At 37.0% G+C, this 24,510-nt stretch overlaps 3 protein-coding genes across 3 annotated transcripts; 2 read left to right on the top strand and 1 right to left on the bottom strand.

Annotated features, from left to right (window-relative positions):
- Positions 1 to 13,508: 13,508 nt before the first annotated feature.
- On the bottom strand, positions 13,509 to 14,837 carry LOC132793445 (uncharacterized). The gene is made up of 4 exons (XM_060803374.1): positions 14,712 to 14,837; positions 14,536 to 14,655; positions 14,186 to 14,478; positions 13,509 to 14,078 (listed from the first exon to the last, which is right to left on the bottom strand). Exons 1-4 carry the CDS (start codon positions 14,835 to 14,837, stop codon positions 13,931 to 13,933), a joined length of 687 nt encoding a protein of 228 aa, XP_060659357.1. The 3' UTR covers positions 13,509 to 13,930.
- Positions 14,838 to 16,048: 1,211 nt separating this feature from the next.
- LOC132793437 (uncharacterized) lies at positions 16,049 to 16,956 on the top strand. The gene is made up of 3 exons (XM_060803365.1): positions 16,049 to 16,237; positions 16,300 to 16,721; positions 16,773 to 16,956. The coding sequence occupies exons 1-3, from the start codon at positions 16,079 to 16,081 to the stop codon at positions 16,954 to 16,956; spliced, it is 765 nt and encodes a 254-aa protein (XP_060659348.1). The 5' UTR covers positions 16,049 to 16,078.
- Positions 16,957 to 17,416: 460 nt separating this feature from the next.
- On the top strand, positions 17,417 to 18,288 carry LOC132793436 (uncharacterized). Its single transcript, XM_060803364.1, has 3 exons — positions 17,417 to 17,590; positions 17,647 to 18,050; positions 18,108 to 18,288. Exons 1-3 carry the CDS (start codon positions 17,417 to 17,419, stop codon positions 18,286 to 18,288), a joined length of 759 nt encoding a protein of 252 aa, XP_060659347.1.
- The last annotated feature ends 6,222 nt before the right edge of the window (positions 18,289 to 24,510 follow it).

The raw sequence follows: 24,510 nt of genomic DNA, 5'->3' as shown, positions 1-24,510 counted from the left end.
GCCGCTGCTGTCTCATTGTGTGCAAGGCGCGCATGTAAATTTGTCCAACTGGATGCAAAGACAAACACTTGAAACGTTGAGCGGACAAATGTCCGGCTGCCGCTGGTTTGTGGCCACCTGCGGAATTTTTTCTTTATTTCATCTTTTTTGTTTCGATTTTTTTTGCATACAATCGCGACTGGGCCAAGAGAGCTTGTGTGTGAATTTTGATTTATTCGACAATGACAACGGCATTTATATGCAGTTTTTTTTTGCTTTATTTTCGAAGTGCACATTAAATTTGCAGTTTTTCCCTCACTGCGAAAAATAATAATGTAAATGTAAGGCAACGAAATAAGCTGTCAAATGAAGTCTATAATAGAAATGACAACGGCTCAATTGTTAAGAGGCTTGAGATTGCTTGGAGAGATCGATCTGCTTACGGCGTGGGTATAAAAGAGTTTCGGCTGCATACAAAAGTATGGTATTGTTATGGAAAATGGTTGAATATGTACATACTTATACCATATACATACTATGTTTATATAAAAAGTATGTTTATTTACTTGATTGTATTAAATTAATTTTTAACTTGAAAATGATTATCATATTTGAGGTATTTTAATATAGAGTTTGTAAATTTTTTAAAAATGTAAAAATATAATATTTTAAATTTTATAACAATACTAAGAGCACTTTAATCGTTGAGATATTTTCTTATCCACAATATTTAGCCAAGCTATTACTGATTGTTAGAGTCATTAAATGTATTTAATGATCGAGCTGAAGCGGGAGGACAGATAACACTTAATATATTTTATTTCAGTAATGTATAAACACGTTATTTTACTGAGATATAACTATTCTTATCCAGAACTATTACAGATAGTAAAAATAATTAAAAGCATTCAATGTTAGAACAAAAACATTAATAATAAGACGAGGGAGGGTAGATAATACTTTTTAATATATTTTATGATTTCACGCATTTAGTATTATGTGAAAAAGAAGGTAATTTACTACGCTGTGTTACAGTTTGTTCAAATATGACGACATTTATGAGTGTGTGTTTTCGGCATCTTCCTTTTTAGTTCCTTTCACATTAAACCATCGCGAGAAATGTAAATGCCAGGGCAGAGGCATTTAAAACTCGCGCTTAGCCATTATTATACAATTTTTAACCGACATCCATACATTTGAACATTCCAACATATGTAAGTTTTATGTAGCGCAACGGCGCTGATATCAAATTGTATCTACAACTTCAATTTAATTATAAGCCACGCACGGCTCATCAAAATTTCTGCAGCAACCGTTGCAGGTGCAAATGCAGAACTTCACAGTCTGTAGTCGAAGTGGAAGTCGTCGCCAGTCGCCCGTCGCCGGTTGCCAGTCGTCAGTCCTGACCGATCCCAGCTCATTTTCGGTTCCACATTATTATTATCCACGCTTTGTGGCCCGTTCTTGATCTTGTTCCCGCTCCCGCTACCGCTCCCGCACCCATTCCCATTATCGTTCCCGCTCCTCTGGTCAGCTTGAGTTTAGTTTTTGGTCGCCTTTGCCGCTCACTTATTGAACGCGGCCGCGGTACAATTCATTTGCAAAGCGTATCCAAAAATGTTGATGGGATTATTATATGTTGCTTTTGAAATGTTGTTCAACTGCAGGTGGAATCTGAATGCATACCTGGACTGTGTGTGCAGGTCTTTATCTTTTTAATGTCGTGGATTGCTTTTGTATTTTGCTTAAAGCATTAATTTATGTATTAAAAGTTAGAAATCCGTGTGGACAGGTGAATTTCTCGCCCCTGCTTCTCAGCAGACATATAATTTGGAATTGCTGGTGAAATTGTATAGATTATGCAAGGAGATGGTAATATGTGCAAGGACAGGTGAGGGTTGCATAATGGAGTTTGTGAGAATGTGAAAAGAAATGGAAAGAAGTGTATACATATATAATATTATATATAAATGTAATATATATTGCTGTTGCTTTTTAGCAAAAGTTGAATACTCATACTCATTGTACACAAATTAGACGCTCATTTTATTGTCATATTTATCAGTACACTAATATCGATATAAATATAAAAGCAATTGGGATGTGCTTTACTTCCGCCGGCTGCAATATAAACTAATAAGAGCGGAAGAAAAAAAAATCTGCTGCTAAAAAGCGCCGCGCACCGGATGTAAACGGAGCCCAGCTGCACATTGAACTGCAATTGTCATCAATACACCAAGAACAGCAACAACAATAAAGCGCAAGGACTACAAAGCCAATTCATAAAACAAAGGCAACCGAAAGCAGCAACAGCAAGAGCAGCAACAACAACAACAACAATGGCAAAAAGGCGAATTTCAATAACGGATGTAAATAAACCACAAGAGATCGATTACCTCCCCAGCGTGCGAGCAGCAAGCTGCGACAGCGACTCCGACAGGACTCGCTGCACATCAACTCGCCTCATCCCACCTGCCTGCTGTCAGGATAACAGATGCGCACAGGTACGAGTACAGCACACAACATACAGCACACAGCACACAGTACTCAGAGCACAGCATTTTTGTCTGGCATGCAAAAATATCAGTTAACAACATGAACTGCGCCAGCCAAAACAGCTACAAAATAAAAATTCAAGCCAGACCTTATCATAAATAATATGCAACTGAGAAGCTGTAAGTTTGAAAGCTCGACTTCGAGATGCTCTGTAATTCAGGGTTGCTTTTTTATCCGCAAGTTAAAGTGATAGTTATCAGTTATATGTTATCAGTTGAATAAATTTATTAGCCACATGAAAACAATTCGTTTTTCAATAATTTAACAGTCTATCTGATTGTTAATGCTAAACTTAGAAATGAAAACTTAAGATCAGAGCATTATATTTATTATTTCGAAAAAAAATTGAAAAGTTAACTCGAGGTTGAGAAATTGCTTCTTAGTGCTGCAATCATTATACCCGCTACCCATAGGGTAGAAGGGTATTATAACTTTGTGCCGGCAGGAAATGTATGTAACAGGTAGAAGGAGGCATCTCCGACCCTATAAAGTATATATATTCTTGATCAGCGTCAACAGCCGAGACGATATAGCCATGTCCGTCTGTGTGTCTGTCCGTCTGTCCGTCCGTCCGTATGAAACACTGGATCTCAGAGACTACAAGAGATAGAGCTATAATTTTTGTTCGACAGCATTTGTTATGTTTGCACGCAGATCAAGTTTGTTTCAAATTTTTGCCACGCCCACTTCCGCCCCCGCAAATCAAAAAAAATCGAATAACAAGCGTAATTTTAAAGTGTTACGAATTTTGGTATATGCAATAATTACTGTAGTAGTTATGATTCCTGAAAATTTGGTTGCGATCAGATAAAAATTGTGGAAGTTATTAAAGAAATTCTTTTGTATTGGCAAAAACGCCTACTTCGTAGGGGTCTGAGTTGCTTTGACCGACAATCTGGCACATTGTGCCGTCTATGGTATATTTTGAATGGTGTACTATATCGATATACCAAACATACAATTTGGTATATTTTTAGTATTTTTTAGTATTTTCTGTATATTTTGAAAATGATACCGCAATATTTTGCCTTTATTACAAATGGGTAGCGGGTATCTCACAGTCGAGCACACTCGACTGTAACTTTCTTACTTGTTTTTTTTTTAGTATTATGTATAAATTCTGGTTTTATATCGCCATCAAGTGTAATCCTAACTAACAATATTTCTGATTGCAATTGCCAATGTGCTTAGATATACCAATTTATATGATAAATTGAATTGAAAAGAAGATTATAATTGCTATCTGTAACTTTTCGTATTACATGCACTTATTACAATTTTATTTAGATTACCAATTGCGGTAGTATCTTTGAGTATTTTTGTCTCCAATTCTGATATTGGAGTTTGCTTGACTACTTAAAGCTTATCGACTCAATTCAGCTTCCTTTTGAGGGCTTCTGAAACAGGGTATAAGCAGCTGTTCCGCTGAAAAAAATCCTTGGCATTGCACGCAAAAAAGTGCCAAGTTGAAATTTATTTAAGCTGCAGTCACGCAGAAAAACGCAGCAGCCGCAGGCGCAGACGACGTCGGTCACTTGTTAAGCTCGACAGCAGCAGCAAAGGCAACAGCAACAGCAGCGGCAGCAACAACAAAAGCTCATTAAAGTATTGCACCTGGTGCATCTGTGGAAGAGAGAGAAGAGCTTAAACTGAAACTGAAACTGGTCCTGGCTCTGGACTGTGGACTGTGCGCCAGCGACTTGGTCGCAAGTCTGGATACGGACAAATGGGCAAACGCATCAATCGAATGGAGAAGCGCTTGAGGGTGATATTGTGGATATTTATAAGATTAAACTGCGAGCAGGCAAGCATCCATAAATGTGTTGATATTATTACGGTAAACAGGCTGATGCATTTTAAATTGAATTTAAGATCACTTGCGCCACTCGCCACTCGCTACTCAGACAACTCACCATCGCCATCGACTCTCACTAATTGGGCCCGGAAAGTGGTCCATAATGAGGTTGTGTCGTCATCAAGCTGATGGCACAGCGATTTAGCTGAATGGTTTATTGAAAAGCCATCAGTTGAATGGGTAAAAGTTTTGCACAGTGCTTATTATAATACACGCACAAACAGCACTTAAACTCATTTTGTTTAAATCATACTGACCCAATTTTTCAGCTGGCCAAATACCCACATTGTTGTAAAAGGGCCGCCAATTCCTTGGAACAATATCTTCACAAAAGTCAGCTCATTGTAAATGCATTTACGACGATTGTCTCAAGGTGTAAAGAAAGGTGCTCTGCCGACAAAGAGATCAGTTCAGAACGCCTACAGCTGCACAATGCCTCAATAGAAACAAAACCCAATTGACAGAGCATTGTGGCAGGAAACATTAATCAAAATCAACCCAAAAGGAACTGCAGCCAAGGTCATAAATGTCTCCAAAATGCTTAAATAAAGTAATGCGAATGTTTTTAGAGTTCCTCACAGCATCATCGTCTTCTTCATGTGGTCAACATTGGTGAACAATGCGGCCAAGGGTCAATGCCAAAAGTCATTTGAGATTCGTTAAAGAAAAATTACACATCGTTTTGTGGAGCAATTACCAGGTGTAAAAATGCTCAAGGGCGTGGACTAATTGTTCGACTCGGTCCAACTTGCGAAATGCATGTGCCTTGTGTCCAGGACTCTTCTTGCGTCTCTCACTCTTGTTCTCTTTTCCTCTGCACGCATGACAAATGCAATGGGCAGGACTCGCAATGCGGACTCACAACTCTACCGAAAAATGTTAAGCGTCCAGTGTCCAGGGTCCTTTGCACTGCTTCCACGTAATCAAATGCATGGACTCAACGGTGTGCTGTAATTTTGTGCCTCTTTTGTGCAGCGTACAATTGTTTTGGCTGCCTTTGTCGGAACTTTTATTGAAAAGCATCGGCATCGGCATCGGCATTGGCTTTGCGTCGTTTTGTTCTGGATTCCAAGCCCGGTTCTCTATTGTCAATCGAGCGGCGCTACTGAAGCGTTATTAATGTTGGTCGCTCGCTGTCCAAAAGTAGTTCCCAAGTAGAACAACGTTTGATTTGTGCGATTGGGAATGATTTGACAGCTGAAAATACGTGGAAAATTCTTCAGAGTTTGCGAGTGCGTTTGGCGCTTGATTAACGAGTTCTCTAGAATTCACATGTTGGTTAATACAATTCGTAAGTAGTTAATTGTAGAAATTTACGCTTATATTTCAATTATGAAATATCCTAAAAGTAATAATACTTTAAAGTGAAATATCCTGCTAAATTTTTCGATTACAAATTAAGCTAAGATAGTATATTGAAGTATTCTGACATTTTTCCAACATAATAAAAATATTTTTCATTGTAAAAGTATATAAATGTTTTTTTGCCCAATTCACCATTGTAAGCTTCCACTCATTTCTATAAAATTCACATTAGAAATTAATCTAAAATATTAAATAAGAATATACTGATATTTTTCTAACATTATCAGAATATTTTTCTTTATAAAAGTATCTATATATTTCTTTACCCATTTCGTTCTCTCAGCATTCGAATTTCCATTCTCATATATAATAGAAGAAATTTTTAATAATAACATAAGCGTTATGGTGAGAAGATTAATGAAAAATAAAAACCATTCTTAATATTCAGTATTACTTAATTAACTTTTAGTATACATTATGCTCATGATTTTGTCGTTCAAAATCTAATCGAAAATGACAAATAAAAGCCCTTTTTTCTGAGAGTATCTACTTTTTTCTGACCCATTTCCCTCTCAGTTCAGTGCACTTATCTTACCTTATCTTATGGCTGATTTTCAGTTTAACTCTTCTCTTTGTTTAGTTTGATGACTTAGGTCTTGCAGGCTTAGGTTCAATGCCTGCATGCACTCAATTTACCATTTGCCTTTGACAAAATCGAATCGTTTATAATCGCTTTGGTAACTTATCGAGAAACCATCAAAATTTTGCACTTGCCAAAAGGACCTTTGTGCATTGCAAATTCAAAAACACTTAGCCAACGCAGAGGAAGAGACCGAGGAGGAGTTTCAGGCCACAGACTAACAGCTATCTATCAGAGATACATCAAGAGGTAATTCAGCTATGAGCCATTTCCGAAACTAAGTGTTGGGTTGTTCCTGTTCCTGCAACAGGACTACCGCCACCGTCACCGTCACCCGCCAGCGTCACTGTCACAGCCACTTCCTTGGCATTGTGGTTAGGGCTCGAGTTCAACGGTGCTTGGTGCTCGGGTGTATTCAATTTTTGTATTTTGGCAAGCGTCTCATGTGACATAGCTCTGCACAGAGGAAGTAGGTGTATATGTTGTGGTTGATTTAGGCTGCCTGCCATATACACACACACACACACTAGGGATACCTGTCCTTTTAGAAGGGAAGAGGAGCAGTAACTAGCAGCAGCAGGAAGAGTGGAAAACTCGCAGAGAGGAGGGATGCTGTAAGCCGATACGAGAACACGTTGGTAGCGCGCAATTTTTGGCATTAGTCTAAAATGCGGTCTGGCATTTAATTTCTATTTCAACATTGCATTGAAATTTGAGAGCTTCCCACAGGTGTGTGTGTGCTTGTGTGTAAGGGGAGCAGCAAGGATACTGCTTGCTGTTTGGGGTGAACTGTGTGAGAGCTGAGCATTGGGACTTGGAACTGGTGACTGGCATCGTTCTGCAGGTTCGTTCTGCATTTTGTTTGCTCTTTGGCCACGCTATTCACTTATGTGTATTTAACGCTAGTCCATCGTTTATATATTCATTTTGCCTTTGAGAATTTTACCTCAAATTGTGCGTGCTAAACACACAGTTGACATGTCAGTCAGAACCCGGGCGGAGTCGAGTCGAGTTTAGTTAAACTGGGTACGGCACGACTTCTGGGGTTTACCTGTGGGTCTTACTCGCTTGGCGCTCCTTAAAATGTCAAACGTTCTGTGCAACGTCACATATGTATGTATGTATGCATGTTTCTGTGTGTGTGGCGCTTGGCTTCACTTCGCGCTAATGGAAATTGTGGCAAGCAAACTGACGCACGACGTCGACGACGACGACGACTTCCTGCCGTGTTACTCGAAATTTATGCTAAAAAGCTGTTACGCTCCGACCGGGTTCAAATAAGGTGGCTGCCAGACTGTCAGGCGGCGATACTCGTACACGTATATTACACCGAGGCCTCCTCGCATTTCAGGCCCCTCCAGTTATTTATGTGGAAAACAAATTTTTCTTGATTTACTCAAGTAACATGCGATTTGGTAGTCATATCAATGCTTCCCTTATTGCCAAGGGTACAATCACTTTGTTGGATTGGATGTGACAACAGTTTGGCAATGCGGTATTGGTGTAGAATTAAAGAGATTATTCCATTTGTTTAACAGTTTACTGTTTCAAAATCATTGTACTATAATACATACAACAATGGATTGGATTATCGGGTGAGATGCAGGATTTTATTATTTACATTCATAATTTACACACATTTATATTCTACAATATAAACGACATTCTCTTCGTTTTTGAGTAGTATAATAATACATATATATAGTACTCGTAGTATTCAGCTTGTTATAAAAAAGGAATGTAAATTTCATCGCTAAGATCAGTGATCATTTTAAAATAAATATAATTTTCAAATTTTACGTGCATATTTCCACTTCTTTTACTTAGAGGGTATTAATTTCAGGTATGTATTTGAAATGTAGGTTTGTATTTTTCTCTCGTTTTCCAACACTCTTGGTTGCCAGCTCGTGAGCTTGATACGTCCTTTTTGTTGGCCTGCGGCACGTGGCATGTTTTTGCTTGAAGTTCACACTTAACAAACAACTGAACTGAATGCTTGGCCTGCCCTTTGGCCTATTCGTAGCCTGGCGTTTGTTTGCTTTTTGTCTGTTACCAAGTACGAGTCTCTATCGCATAATTTTTCACTTGTATCCTTTTGTGTTCTATGTCTTCTTGCGTTGCACACACATGCAAAGCACCAGGCTTATATATTTTTATGTTGCCTTTTATTTTTATTTCTTGCTGCCTTTTTTGTTCTTGTTGCTGTATGTTGATATTCTTGTTGTTGTTGTGCACACCCACATGGGCATTTCCATTTGAATCTTGAAGTGCGTGTGTGTTTTTGTGTGCGTTCGTCGTTTCGACTGCTGTTGATAAATTTGCTTAGATTATTATCCTGGTGCGGTTTGTTTTCTGGTGTTATCTTTTGCTGTAATTAGTCTCGAGCTTGTTTGCGCCGCATTTACACAAAATGCTTTTTACGGGCGCCACACGCACTCGATCCCCAAACAAAAGCTGCCAGGCAGGAACCTCTAGACAGTTTGTCTGATACGAATAATGTACAAAAGAGTCGAGCATACATTTATTCTCGGCCTCTAGACATTCGTGCGAGCAAAAAGCAAATTGGTTTTCATGTGTGGATTGGCTGAGTAATATAGTGTAGTACAAAATGCAGCCCACTTACTAAATCAGAAGTTAGTACATATTATGAGCATTAGTATAATTTTTGGGTGTATCATCAGCAAAGCAATAAATTCATTTACAAAAGTATCTAGGCATTAGAAAGTATTCCTTGTGAGTTTTTATGAAATAAAACTTTGTTAAAAATAATGGAAAAGTTCTTAAAATTGGAAACTATACTGCAGTATTTTTTAGTCGATTGCGATATACAATTATCCTGAAAAATGCATTTTTAGAATTTTTAATTTTGTCAAATAAATTTGGATTACATTATTGAATTGCTAGGGATTATTTTTAAGATTGCTTTAATGGCTGCTTTAGATTTGAAATTTTCCTTAGAATAATAAAATTGTTTATTATTTGTATTCAAAATAAGTTATATTTTCAGAGTTCTGCATTTTATAACTTAAAATTGGGTATCAATATAGAATCTTTAGGGTATTGTGTGTCCTTTGATTGTACATTGTTTAAGCTTAAGATGTTAAATAACAAAATAGTTTTTTAGTTCTAAATAGTAAATACAAATTCTGTTCCTAAAATTTTTAATTTTATGAAATAAAATTGGATAACAATTTCTAGGGAAACTCATTGAAATTAGATGTCATTCAAAAAAATCCACCCACAAATCTCGAAAGATATTGGCTTAACATGTTTTTCTTCCTGTCCTTAGATCATTGCGAAATCCGCTCTTACGGAACAAAATTGCAAATAAAGGCGGCAACCTCAAAATATTTGCAATCCGGCCCCTGAAGTATAATAGCTAAATCTATGTTAGGTTCTAGTAAACACATATTGCAACATGCGTTAAGGCGCTTAAGCCTAGCTCGTTGTGTCTAAGCCGTGGGGATTAAATTGGCTCAGAGAGAGTTACCGAAAGACGCCTCAAAGGTAAAAGGCGAAAAATTTTTGGGCCTAAGGCGGTTTTTTATTTTATTTTCTTTCTCTTTGCGGGAAATTGATCCCTTTTGCAGTTGGGCGTTAGAGGTGTGCACCGCATAATTTTGCACTCAATTGTAAATAGAAACCTCAAACTCCGACAAGCAGAAAGCAGAAGAAGACGAATCTACCAAAGTTTTTTTTTTTTCATCGCCTCGACTAAGTCCATCAATCATTTCTTAGCCTGGCCCGTCAAGGCAGCCAGCTACATTAGCATTTATGAAGTTTGCCCGGTGAATTCTGTTCGTTTTTCTTCTTTTCCATATTTTTATTCCTGTACCCGAAAAATCCAACAAAAGGCGCGTTCAGTGCTCGCCTGGCTGGTTGACTTTAATAAGATTTTCATAATTTCATGCGCTTGTGCATATTTGGAGTCAATTAATGTCAAAGCAGTTTGGAAACGCTGCAATCGATCAAATTATAAATGCAGTACGAGTTGTTGGTGCAATGAAAATTATGGGGCAGTTTTTCCTATGACATACATGAATATGAATGATGATGTCTTGGATGTGACCTTTTTTTATTTGAATTATGCAAACTAAATGATGACTTTTGATTAAGCAGGTGAAGCTAGGTGTTGATGTTAGCGATAAGCACAAGGAAGGAAGCCTGCGAGTGAAGACTTGTATTTTATTCTTGGTGGGAACAGTGACAACAGCTAATGATTAGACGCTGTAGAATTTCTCATCAAAATTTGATACGCTCATATGCGGAAGATAGTTAAGATTCTTAGATAGTTCACTCAAATGAAACTAATCGAAACATTCATGGGAGAGAATATATTTGATGATGATGGATACGCAATAAATAAAATGTAAAGCATAATCCAGGTTGTAAATGATTTTTATCAGTTATTTTTGAATTAGAAACCACTTGCAGGTATTTATGATTATACTCTTTTATATGTTTTATTACTTTTAATTACATTTTTTAAACTTTTGTAGCTTTTTTTGGAATTAGAAAATTTTATAATGAAATAAAGCCTTTGGTTGCCCAGCTTTGATTCTGTACTTCTTAATCCAGCATCAAAGTTATAAATAATTATAGTTATTAATTAATATCTACAGCTCAAACAATTTGTAGGCCTAATCTTTCTGGTTAACCAAAACCATTGAAAAGCACACACTCACACACTTACACACACTCTAGCCACAAACACGTAAAAACATTTCATTAACTTAATTAAAATAAACCTGAAAATCCGCAAACAGTAAAATGGATTGCTTGCAATGAGTTTTTATTAAAAGCGGCATTTTAAATGCCATTTCATTTTATGCACTTAATCCAATTGTTGGGGCGTGTAAAAGCGTTGCGATAGCAACAGCAACAATGATAATAATAATAACAATAATAAAACCGACACGGTAATTAGTTAATTTATAAATTTCATATAAACTGCTCATTTGTGAATTCAATTAATGTTCATATGCGCGTGTCAAAGTAGATTAAAGTCTAATTTAATAACTGACTAGTGGAATTTCTGCAAATAAACAATCAATGCGAGGGAGAGAGAGAGAGAGAGCAGAGAATGTTGTTTGAAATCGAGATACTAATACACTTATCCGTCCACTGATTTATGACACGAACTGTGCCCAACTGTCAACTGCCACAGAGTATTATGCTATACTATATGTGTGTGCTATGATATGTTAGAGATACTCCACAACATTTGTTGACATATGCTTGTTGGGTTTGGGTGAACCACAGGAGCCTCAAACAGACGCGTTTACAAGTCACATTTACGCCCCCATCTGTCATTGAGCGTATACTACTTAAAGGAACTGTCAATTGCTAAGGATAATGCAGACCTTTAGTGTAATTTATGCCAAGCAATGCTCAAGTGGATATGTAATTCCTTGAGGCACGTCCACGCCTGCGCACATCTGGTTTGTAACCTTAGACTTTGTCTGGTTTGCATTTAATTTTTTTTGTATACTTCTGCGGTATTCTCGCTTGGCTGGCTTGGAGGCTAGTCCGACTGCCAAGTTAATCATACTGTTGACTGCAACTGCAACTAATTACAAATCAATTTGTATCAGCCCCAGAACTTACAACCAGAAGCCACAGAAGAAACCAATTCCCCACAGGAAGTGTCTGCGGCTGTGGCATGCCCCATCTGAATGGGCAGCCACCTGCCTTTTTGACAAGTCAATTAAAATGTTTTATGCAAGTCCTGAAATACTATGTCATAAATCAGCGCAGTGAGGCAACAAAATAAAGTCGTAAATGTGACTAGAAGAATGCATTCAAAGTGTGGTTTTTATAGCCTGCAAGGCGTGTATCTACAATTCTGTTATAGCTCTCAGCAGACTTCGAATATGTTGTCGCAGATCAGTTAAGTAGTTATAAATTAACAGATTTTCTTATTTCAAGAAATTTATATCAGAAGCTTTTAATTGCACATTAAATTCGCTATTTCAATTTCAGTTTTTAGTTGGCTTTCTCATATTTATTTTTATATTACTTTTTTTCAACTCAAACTAGCTTGCTTAGCTTTCAGCTTCACTGATCTTTATTTAACCCCTGGCTTTATTGGCACTTAAGTTTTAGAGACCCTGCAACAACGCAGTTCTTCAGACCATTGTGCCCCAAGATGTGAAGCATTTGTCTTCTAATTACGATTTCAATAGCTTTTCGAAATCAAAGAAGGCGTAATTCGCTCTCACCAGTCCATCAAAGACCTAAGGTCTCTGCTTAAACAATGCCTCGGTGCCCTTAAGGCGGCAAATCAAATCAAAGAAACAACAAACAAGCAAAATAATAATAATAAAATCTAAATAAAAAAAAGGAGTTCAAATCCTGTTCTCTAAAGAATCCAAAATACGAGCATTGTTGACAGCCTTAAACCACAAAAAATAAGAAAACAAAAAGAGTGCTCAAAAGGAGCGGAAAAAGCGATCAAAGAGGCGAAACACTGCAAACAGAACCCTGAGGATAAGTGTAAGAAAGACTGAATGAAATACTACCGATGTGACGCTCAAAACTCTTTGCCTTGTTCTCGAACAAAACGCGAGGCATCAACACCACATATCCCCTTGTCTGTGTTCGTACTTCTTTCTTTTTTTGCGGATTCCTTTGCGGCCAGCTTAGGACCCTACTCATCAACATCATCTGCCTTTGTTGCCAGGGCGATATGTGGCAATGTGCATGTGGATGTTGGATGTTGAATGTGGTGTCTTAAGCGCTTTAAGCGAAATTAAAACATTTCACGCAGCAGGCGGACAACTCCACTTATTCTTTAGCTCGCTCGCTTGTTATGCAAACATTGCCATCGCATTTATTATTGTAAAATATGTGGAAAACACTGTAGAAAATAAGTGCAACTAGTGCGTATCATTGTTATTAACAAAATGTTATATGTTGAATCGAGCAGGGGACCATAACCATTCTTAGTTATATTATGAGAATTTTATAGTAATTATTATAATGAAGAATATTAAGAAATTTAATAAAATGTAAAAGTAAAAGGTTTTCTGTGTTTCGAGTTTTTAGAGGTATATTTTCATATCCTTATATAAGGATCACAATACACTCCCCATGCCAATTTTTTATATTATATAATATGTAATATAATTATAAACTGTAATTTAAAAATATTTATTTACGCATATGGTTATTTTTAGGTAAATTTCATTTGCGCTTAGATTTTTACTGAAGTATTTTGAAGCAAACGCTTTTAATTTCATTATGAGTGCGAAGTTTTTTTCTATGATGAAATTCTGCACAACATATGTTAAGTGGGAAACTTTTGCATTATAATTGAGTTTCATTTTGTCGTTTGTCTTCAAATATGTTCAATAAATATTTATGGTAAATTGGGCTGACAAAATAGATTGGAAATTTCTTCCTGTTTAACTGAATTTTCTTAGACGTGCGTTACTTTTTTTTTTTAATTCTTATTTTAATAATAATTTACATACGTATTTTAATTATTTATGAGCAAACAAAATTTCAGAATCCTCTAGTTTCATTGAAGAACATTGGTGTAATGTAGTCGGTGCGAAATGCATTCTCTAAGTGCAGGCATGCACACATTAGATTTAGAGCAAAACGCTTATCATGTCCAGCATGCTGTGTGCACATCCAGCCACGTAATCAGCACAGTCCGAGTAGCGCGTGCCCAACTCGGATGCCTCATAGATGCTGTCCACGTGCTGAAGTCGCAACTCGGCGGCGCTTGTCGTTGGCCTGTGTTTTTGTGTGTGCGAAAGGCGTGAAAGGCCACTAATTAGTTCGAGAATGGCCCATCTCTGGCAGCTACTAGCTCCACATGCTTGCTCCAATAAGTAACTTACATGAACAGAATTTTGAATATGCTGCCCAATACGCCGTTGTGGACATCCAGCGGCTCGGCGCTCACTTCACAGATGGTACGCAGCAAACAGGCGCTGCCATTGTATCCATACTGACCCAGATAGTTAACAATCGCGCGATAGAAGTCGTGACGCGTAAAGCGAGGCGGTTGTCCAGTTGAACGTTTCACTAGGTTATCGTTGTCGTGGTCCTTATCATTATCATGGTCATCATTGCGTCCATCTATGGGCGTCACATCGCTGCCAATGCCCAGAAATCCCTCATCCAGATCCCACTGTCAAATGTGATAACGTATTGTGTGTGCATTGTATTAGAATCTTTCCTGACTTACCCTATCAATCCACTCATTATATGAGTTATTTGATGGCAAACCATAGTTGGACTCAAAGTTAAATGCCATGTACACATTGCGATACGTCAGGTCCAAGGGAATGGCCACGGCAGATAATAACTGAAAGCACACGTAATTAAATCAGGATTCTGTGGCAAATCGCTTGGCTTAGTTACTCCAATGGAACCGCCACGAGGAAAGAACAGCACAGCACTTGTGAGCTTAACACTGGCATAAAGAAATAATAATCCAGAAAGGATGAAGTCAAAGTAACGCCAACGGTTAGAACTCATCGCTAGCATGGCGCGTAGTCAACTGTTTGCCACTTGTAGTTGCAAGTTGCACTTGAGCTCTGGAAATTTGCAGGTGGCATGTGCAACCAAAGAATCAACAGTAGAAAGCTTCTAACATTAATAGGTGTGAACAAATAGAAGCACTCAACTACAGGGTGGCGACTTTAATGAATGTTCAATGGAACAATATAATGTTATCAATAATAATAAGCAACTACAGTAACTAATTGATATTTTGGAGTTAAAAAAGAAAGAAAAGAATACATCATTTTTAACAAATGTACTTTCAACGCTAAATAAAATATTAAAGGTCTCAGATGGCGTTAAATACAGTAATAAAATTGTATAATTTTAAGGAATGAAAGCAAGATGTATTGTGTTTCCAACCTTTTTGTATAAATTAAGAAATTTAAGAAAGAATAATATATTTTCCATTTTAAATTATATTCAAATTATGAATTATTTATACAAAGTATATAATTATATAATCATAACACCTTTCATAAACTTATTTGCGATGTAAAGTTATTATATTATAAATTATTTATATAAAAATATATAATTTTTCTATCTAATTGAAAAATATTTATTCTATGCAAATTAAATTAAACATTTTGCTAAACATTATTTGGGAAACAGAATTTTTTTTGTTGTTAAATTTTCATAGAATAATCATTTTGCAATTATAATTTTTTTTTTTTATAATAGCTATATAATAGTCTTTAATTTCTCCAAAAATTTAAACTTAAATTTGGTGAATTTTTTGCCCAACCCTGTATGAGCAGAGAAATTATGAATGAAATTGAGGAAAGAACCATGTCGAGCTTAGCTAAAACTGGAATATGCAAGATTTACACAGTTTCCGCATGACCGACCTAGCCTAGTAACTTGGTCATCTCGAGAGTCTTATGTATGTTTGTCTCTGTGTGTGTGTCTGGGAAGCGTCAATTGGTTGGTGCTAATTATTGGAATCTGTAACATTTCTCTATGGAGCCGACAGAAAGTAAGAGATCAACATGATTCTTTCTATGTAGTTTCGATTAAAAGTAAGACAACGTCTTTTAACTTTTGTTTGTTAATAAATGTGTGAGGCCAGAACGCGTTATAGAATTCTTTCTATTTTATATTGAAATTCTTTATTATTTTGTGTATGCTGAGAGAGTCAGTATCGCGCTGCTGGGCAACGCATTAACAACGTGCGCAAGTCAAGTCGTCAACAGTTGTATATTCTATCAAAACACAAATTGAAAATGAAATCGAGAATAAATTGTGGTCTATATCTGAGCATTGTCTCTAGTATGTTATCAATTGTGGCCGCTGATTATGGCAGTCTCTCAAAACACCAGCGCAGTAAAAGAGCTCCTATACCGTGGCTTATATTTCCAACGACATCACCTACTCGTGTCCAGGTGCGTAATCGTAATCTAAATTGATGGCGGCGCGAACTGGAACTGATTTTATCTTCAATCAGATTGTTGTCGGTTTTGGTATACCACTGGAGGATCTCGATTATGAGGCAGTGACAACTGGCTATGTGCTTAAGGCGGAATATTGGTTGCCTGAAACGCCGGATGCATTACGTACGCCAACATCTATGCCCATCAATCAGGTGCCCACAGCTGGTTCCACGGGTGCACGTCGCCATCGGCCCATGTTTGAGAACTTTCTCGTGGGTGCCGATGATCTGGGCAAGAGCACCAAAAAGCTGCTGACGCGAACGAACAAAGTGCTTAGCAGTTATCGCTGGACATTGTACAAGGGTCTGGAGGGATTGGCACAGCGTCTGGGCTATCAGGGTCGAATTTGTGTGCTGAAAAGCATTTGTGAAGCTGCTGAGGAGCCTTTCCATTACACCAATGGTTTGGTTGCCGAACTGCTTCACATAATTTTAACGTAAGTTCAACTTTTTTGAGTAGTTGCTCTCAGTTAACGAATTATTTATAGGCCCTCGTCATCGGTGGATAAGCTTTCGGAGCATGCCGATAATGAGTATTATTATGCCGAGAAGGTGGGCCAAACAGGCGCCGGCTGTAATCGTGTCTTCAAAGAGTGCAGTCGCAGTTTGTTGCAACATTTTAGCTCACTATATGACAATGTGGATAAACTGCTAATGACAATAAACTATTAGTAACTAAAAGAAGATAGATTTATTTTTTTATTTCGGAAAAAGGAATTTTTTAGGAATTACTTTACAATTTTTGTAGACCATTTATATTTTTTAGTATTTTTCTTGTAGTTCCTTTGAAATTTTGTTCAGTGTACTTACAGTCTTTACAGTCTAGTCAGGTGTTAATTGATAGAACGCGAACTTTACGGTTTTAGCTAGAAAACCGAAACTCTCATTTATTTTAGTGATATGTCGAAATGAGCACACAGTGGCGTCCGAAATATTTGTCTCAATGCTGTTTATATCTGTGGATTTGTCTAACTAATTAATCAGTTTGGCACTTTCGCTTTTTTTTTACGCTTTGCTACTTCTAATAAAAGAAAGTAAGAAGATATCACATGCCAATTTCAAACAGTATAGTCAAGAAATAACATTCAAACTGTGCGGTCTACAAAACTATTGTGCGAATATTTAAAGGATAATGTCTTTTAGGAATGTTTTCTTGTTGTTTACTGTGAGCTTAGTGTGTTTGGCTGTTGTGTCCGCTTACAATGAAAGCTATAGTTACGCTCATCATGATGAAAGTGATTTGTTGGTGCGAAAAGCGCGTTGGCTGCCTTTGATTTATCCACGCAGTCATCCAGCGAGATTTAAAGTGGGTATTTAATGTGAATTCTTGTGAGTTTGTAATTCAATATCTTCGCCTTGCAGTTGATAGCAGGTTTCGGTATAGCAGTAGACGATCTTGATATTGAGTCTATAACCACAGGTTATGTGTTCAAGGCGCAGTATTTTTTGCCCAACAGAGCCGAACATATACGCACAAAGAATGTGGTCGATATCGATGATCGATCGCTGAAGGATAATGCCACCATATTTCAGCAAATGCTACGAAAGACTGACGAGGAACTGGGAGTTGCTTCTAGAGTCGTAGAAGCCTCTACAAAGCCCTGGGATGGTTATCGTTGGGCTGTCTATCAGTGCTTTGAGAATCTTGCTCTACGCATGAAACTAAATGGACGCCAGTGTGTGTTGAAAAGTATTTGCGAAAGTTCTGCAGCGCCGTTTGATGAACGCAACGGTTTGCTGGGAGAACTTTTGCACATACTCCTAACGTGAGTTGAGTGCACTAAATGGCACTAAAGACGCATAAACTAACTGCATATTTATAGTCCTTCTAGTTCAAAGGATACGCTCTCAGAGCACACGGATAACGATTATCTGCAGGCTGAACGTTTTGGCCATGCGGGTGTCAGTTGTGATACGGTTTATCCAAAGTGCGAGAAATCTTTGTTGGAACACTTTACTGATGTGCATCATATAGGTAGTGAATTTCTCAAAATGTTGGGCTAAAGTTTTTAAAGCATTTGAAAAGAGAGATTATCTATAATCATCGTGAATAAGAACCAATTATTATTCCTATTCTTATGTATAGTAAATACATTTAAAGAATATTTATTAAATTTTATACTAAGCTAATATTAATGTTAATTATAATATATGACCAATATTTCTCTAGAATTGTTTTTTGGAGGTTTTAAAAATTGCCAATTTAGTTGGAATTTTTCCACTTTGAGAAATATTTTTCTTTCTAAATTAATTTAGCTAGATATGTAAAATATATTATATGAATTCTATAATTCATTTGAAAAATTTTATAAATATTGTTGTCAAGCAATAATTATTAATAATTTAAATTATATATTTGATACTTTAAAAATACTATTGCGTATATTAAAATTGAATTTTTTAATCATACGTTTCATTAATAAATTGTTTTGCCTATTTTAATAAGTTAGTAACTTTTAGGTACTTTTAAAAATTTTCTTACATTAATTTTGATTGTAATGTTAAAAATATTAATTAAACATGTAAATTGAGTTCTTGAATTATTATTATTTCTAAATTCTTTGATCAATTATTCATTAGAATTATGAATTAAATGTATACTTGTCAGATAGTATGTGAAGATAATAAATTCATAGAGTTGCATTGTCATTACGACTTCTTCTAATGTGTAATTAAATTCTTTTGCTGAGAACTTTTTTTCCCAGATGCTTCCTTATCTGGGGAATCTATTAGGAAACTAGAGTAGAAGAAAATAGATAACTTCCCTTGGTGGAACACACACATTGAACAGCAAACAGTGATTAAGAAATTAGTCTTACATACTTTGGAATGAATTGGTAAGAGTATCTTATACAACGTTCCAGGCATTCTAACAACTTCCTCTCTGCATCATTTCACTGTGAAGCGTGAAATTTATGCAAATTTGAACATAATAACTCTTTTTGTTTTCTGTTTATGTGCCAGCCTCATCTTATAAACTCTCCATATCCATCTCATGGCAAACTCCATCTTTGGGCTCTTTCTCTACGCTCGGGTGGTCGCTACTTTTTTTTTGTGTTGTTTTCAAATTTTTTCTTCAGTTTTATTTCAACCTATCAAAACGTACGCATCTTGCAGGTCTTTAGCCTCTGTCATGGCCAATGCATTGTCTTCTAATTTAATAATTATTGTTGGAGTCATGGCTGGCATTAGCTACTGGGTCTTAAGACCCACCACCGACTTTGAGTCTGGCTAACAAATAGGCGTTTAAATGCAAATGTCCGCGCTGTAATTAATACGCATAATACGCGTATTATGCAAATGGCGATGTAATAATGACTGGGCTCAAAACTTTGAGACTTTTGGGACTTGAGAATATGCTTTTCACACTTGAAATGCAGTCGAGCGCTTGCCTCAGAGTCACTCGTATATTCGTCACTGCCCAACCGATTCATTGTTAATGTTTTTACGTACTAATTAGCTTTGACAAAACACAAAACAACATAGCTACTAAAAAATTAGTTGGGATCGAGAGTCAACTCGGACTGCAACCGAGACTGCGACTGCGACTGCGACTCCGACTGTATCTGGGGATCTGCGGGTCATCGTCTGTGACTTTCTCTAATGAAGTTCCCAGCGAGTGGCTTTTAATTTGTTGTCTGTTGTGATTCTGGTACACTTGTGCGCATCATTCGGAAACCGATGACAACATGTGATAAGAGCTGTAGATTTGACAGGAGTCTAGTGAATGGGTCTGCTGTCGTTTGGATCGTAGGATCAGCCATAAACTAGAATCTCTGCTAGAGATAATCGCAGCAAGATGATGAGCATGGTGATGATGGCAGTTCTGGTTTTTTTAGTGTAGCTTAATAGTTTCTCCACAATCCCCGAAAAGCACCTTTCACAAGTTTTCATGTTGTTGTGATTACCTTTAACCCTTGCCACTTTGTTTTGGGGCAATAATTTTTATTTCCATTGCCTTTCTTTGGAAACAATTTGTAGCAACATGCAACTTAACGAAGTAATCAGTATGTTAGTGTGTGTGTGTTGCAGGAATTGTGGTAGTAGTCGCAAAGGCAGAGATGAATACCCAGAGAGTCAGATGCTTATCCCGCCAGGTTGCGACAACTATTTTATGACCTTATATGCGGACTGCTTGAGAAGGAGTTGGAGGAGGATAATAGTGTCTGCCTGGCTGGGGCTTCTTTATATGGTCCATGGTCCATGGCTATTTTTGGTTACCCCTTTTATATTTGCCTCTGGCGAAAGTAGGTCCCGGAGTTTTGTTTCTTGCTGCCCAAACTTGGCAACGGCTGTAATAATTTTTAGCTCTCTGGCTAAAATGTAACAAATAGCTATAGGTCGAGGCCGGGCTTGGTAACCAGGACCTAAGGTGGTCTGCAATGCTCTCTGTTTTATTGTTGTAGTTGCTTGTTGGTATGGTAGTTATATGGTAAGTTAACAACTTCGACAACAACAAGAACTCTGGCTATGCTAATTATGTGGCCATGACGATTTTTAATGCAGTTTCTGAAATTGATATGTGAGAATTTGGGTAAAGTTTGGTACTCTAAGTAAGAATGCAAGGTTGTAAGTTTAACTAGAAGTTAACTTTCCTTGCTTGTTAAAGAGGTATTAAAATTTGCGACTAAACCGCAACTTTTAGATAATTTTTATAATTATTTTTCAGTTTTTTATGCTGCTCATCTTTGTGCAAACAATAATTCCTTAATTTATTTATGTTGAGACCTAACATTTAAAGCAAATGCTCAAGAAAGCGTTAACGACTAAACACAAAATAAAATGTAAATTTTAATTTTTTAAATACTCTGCTAGTAAACATGAAATTCAATCATATTTCTTATTCACAACAAACTAAAGCCATCACCATTTTTAATTTGTTTTTATTTTAGCAACTAAATGCAAAATATAATTAAATTAATATTTCTAATAGCTTATGTTGTTTTTCGTTTACTCAAATTAGTTTTAAGCAAGTTTTAATAAAAACATAAAAAGCTGACATAAATTTCAATTTTATTTTCTATTTTACAGCAGCGAACTAACATATTAAGTCATCAGCTTCTTTTTTTGATTCCCAGCAAGTAAGTAGTATCTTGAAACATTTTTACATCTTTATTGTATGTTATTAAACCAAAAATAGTCGTATATGAGTACGAATTGCTGTCATTACGGTCTCAGACCACAAGTTTTTTCTTGTTTCGTTGTTGTAAAGTCGCATCACATCGGCAAATGTGGATCGATAGCGTTGGGTAGTCTTAACGGTTTATCAAACTCATTTACCCATTCAAGGGTTTGATTGCAGTCATTAAATTACACATCTTATCGCTGATATCTCTGTGTATTTTGTGTGTGTATATTTCATGCTAATTAGAAATCAAAAGATATCCACATCATGATATGTGGAATAATTAATTGCGTTTAATTTTTTATCGCTGAACCTGAATACACCTGTCCCCAACAGACACACTTAACGGCTTACTGATTAAGTTGTATCTGATGTGGCATCAGTTTTTCAGTTTCAGTTCCGAACCGTGAGAGCGTGAGAGCGTGTTTTGTCCTCCCCTCCGCTGCAGACCACATGTCGTATGCGCATTGTCATCATAACTTTGCCCATTGTCTGAATCGGAATCTGATGATATTTTTGCATAATTTTCATGTGCAAATGTGTGGGTGGGTGAGCTGCAGTTTATTATTATTTAAACAACGTGACTAAATTTACGTAGTGCCATAAGGGTAATAGCGACGACGAGCAACCAACAACAAGTGGAACAAAAAAAAGATGTGAAAAGCGGGCAGTAAAATAATAATAGCAACTCTGGTTTGCATATGCAAAGTGAGCGTAGCCGTGGCCCAGACAATTTTCGCATGATAAATCGTTAAAAGAATATGAAAAAGCGCGAATTGTAACTGAAATAACACACACACAGAGAAAAGTGAAGGAAAAGCAGTTGGGGTTCAGTTGCTTCTCACCTCGCCTTTTGTTTATGCAAATAAAAAAAAAGAAGCTTCGCAAAATTGGCGCTACGTACGTGCCAAAGCATTTCATGGTCTGGCAACTTAATACAGGCGCGTTCCGTATCTGTATCTTCTATCCAAAAAAAGAATCTTTCCTCTTTCATATGTGTGCGGGGGCATTCCATTCATCTGTTTGCTTTTGGACTGGCGCTCACGTGTAAATTTTCTCAAATAAATCATTAAAAGCTGCGCCAGAGCACATTGACATTGTCAGAGAGAGAGAGAAAATGCCGCTCCGCGCTCCCCTTTTTGAAAAGGCGCCTTTAATAATAATCAACGCGGGAGTGCTTATTGTAAGTGCTCAGGCGAGCCTGAGGCCGCGTTTTCCCTCCGCTCCTCCTCTTCATGCGCCTCGCTATTCATAGATTGCACTTTGTATGCGCTATTCATAAAGCATACGCCCAGGCGCCGGGCTCAGCTCAGGCTGTGCCATTGCACTCGTCTTTCAATGTATGCAAGTTTCTGCATGTCTGTGCGTGTTTGTACATGTGTGTGGATGTGGGTGTGTTTGTATGGGTTAGTTAGTGGCACTTTAGCGCTAAAGTTTATACATAAATTTGTCATTGGCATTCAGTAACCTGCCTTTGCATACTTCAGCGCATTTTCTAAGCACATGCAAACATTTGTCTACCCATTTCTTAAGCTCTTCTATGTCTCTCTCTCTCTCTCTCTTCTTCCACTTCTTTTCTCGTCACTCATTCATATTCACATTCAATGTGCTCACCTATGCTTGAGTTCCTTGTGTTTGCTTTTCAGCTTCTATCTTGAGCGATTCTATTTTTAGCTGCTAAGCATAACTTTGACTTTTAATTAAATCTTCTGTTCATAACAGAGTTACATTGTAAAGTGTCTTCTAAGAGAGTCTTTAAAGGGGGTCTTTATCGTCATAACTTTTTTAACAGACCTTAACTTCATTAGTTGTATACTGGAAATTATGTTGTTAGAGGAAGAATTACTTAGAAAATTGTACTCAAATTATTTTCAGATATATTCAGTATTTATAAGATAAAAATATTTTAAATGTTTGTTGTTATAATAATGTTATTTCATTACATTTGATAGCGAAAATCTTTAAGACGGAAATATACTTTGAATATGGTATGAAAAATTACATTTTTGCTAAAATATTTGATTTAAATGGAATATTAATTAATTATTTTTTTAGCACAATATTTTTAGACTTGTCTTCACATTTTTGAATTGAAGATCATAGCTGAAAACTTTTAAGACGGAAAAGTACTTTCTAATGTACTTTTTCCTTGAATTAATTTTAATTTTTACTGTATACAAATATATTATCATAATTTTACATTACGTTACTTACATTTAACTCACAACTTTTCAAGGCAATACCATACCTGAAAACCTTTAAGACGGAAACACACTTCCTAAAAGGATTTCCTTCAGCTTAGAGCTACTATCCTAGCAATATTTTCCCACATCTAAACCATTTAGCAAACTAAGAGCCTACTTTATTGGGCGTGAATTGAGTTCTGTCTTAGAACAATTGCGCTAAAAGGATGTTAATAATCGGCAAAAGGCAATAGCGCGCTGCATAAATTGTCAATTCGTTACGTAAGAAAAAGAGGAAAAGGGTCCGCGGCGTTATCACCTTTTAGGGACAAACAACACAGGAGGTCCTTGGGCGCACACAAAACAGGATTGCCAGGATAGCCAGGCAGTCGAAGGAATGCGTAGCTCGTTAAAATTTCATTCGTTTGCCTTTCATTAGCGAAGCTGTGGTAATTTTCCCTAGAACAAGCTGAAGCTGAGACTCAGTTCTCAATGGTTGATTTCTTAGTCGGCGGCGGCATGGAACTGATCTGGTTTAAATATTACAGTGGCAGCGGCATTTCAAAAGGATCCGAGCGGCGAGCCTACAACACATTTTGATTAAGCATGAAGTCGTGTCGACGCCGCCGGACTGACTGGTTTCTGAACATCGGGCATTATTGGTCTTCGAAAATCCCTTTGTTTTTTCTCCGCATTAAAATTCGTAATTTATTTGAGGCAGACAGCGAAGAGCGAGCATCAAGCGTAGAGTCATCATCAGCTGGAACTTTGAGCAAACAGCGCTCTCAAGTGCATAGCGCATTAGGCACAGTCATTCCCTCAGAACCACATTCTGAGATCTCAGACTCTCTACACGGTTCTATTTGTGGACCGGGTGTGAAGTGCCGCACATTTTCCAAAAACGAAAAAAAAGGTGGG

Source organism: Drosophila nasuta, chromosome 3 (genome assembly GCF_023558535.2).
Source record: "Drosophila nasuta strain 15112-1781.00 chromosome 3, ASM2355853v1, whole genome shotgun sequence".
Lineage (NCBI taxonomy): Eukaryota > Metazoa > Arthropoda > Insecta > Diptera > Drosophilidae > Drosophila > Drosophila nasuta.
The sequence above is the reverse complement of the archived record's forward strand: the minus strand, read 5'-3'. Positions and strand labels throughout refer to the sequence as shown.

Coding starts and splice junctions, on each gene's coding strand:
- LOC132793436 (XM_060803364.1), top strand. CDS start 17,417: ATGTCTTTTAGGAATGTTTTCTTGTTGTTTACTGTGAGCTTAGTGTGT. Junction 17,591..17,646: donor GTCATCCAGCGAGATTTAAA/GTGGGTATTTAA, acceptor TTCGCCTTGCAG/TTGATAGCAGGTTTCGGTAT. Junction 18,051..18,107: donor CTTTTGCACATACTCCTAAC/GTGAGTTGAGTG, acceptor GCATATTTATAG/TCCTTCTAGTTCAAAGGATA.
- LOC132793445 (XM_060803374.1), bottom strand. CDS start 14,837: ATGCTAGCGATGAGTTCTAACCGTTGGCGTTACTTTGACTTCATCCTT. Junction 14,479..14,535: donor ATAATGAGTGGATTGATAGG/GTAAGTCAGGAA, acceptor CACATTTGACAG/TGGGATCTGGATGAGGGATT. Junction 14,079..14,185: donor ATATTCAAAATTCTGTTCAT/GTAAGTTACTTA, acceptor ACAAAAACACAG/GCCAACGACAAGCGCCGCCG.
- LOC132793437 (XM_060803365.1), top strand. CDS start 16,079: ATGAAATCGAGAATAAATTGTGGTCTATATCTGAGCATTGTCTCTAGT. Junction 16,238..16,299: donor CATCACCTACTCGTGTCCAG/GTGCGTAATCGT, acceptor ATCTTCAATCAG/ATTGTTGTCGGTTTTGGTAT. Junction 16,722..16,772: donor CTGCTTCACATAATTTTAAC/GTAAGTTCAACT, acceptor AATTATTTATAG/GCCCTCGTCATCGGTGGATA.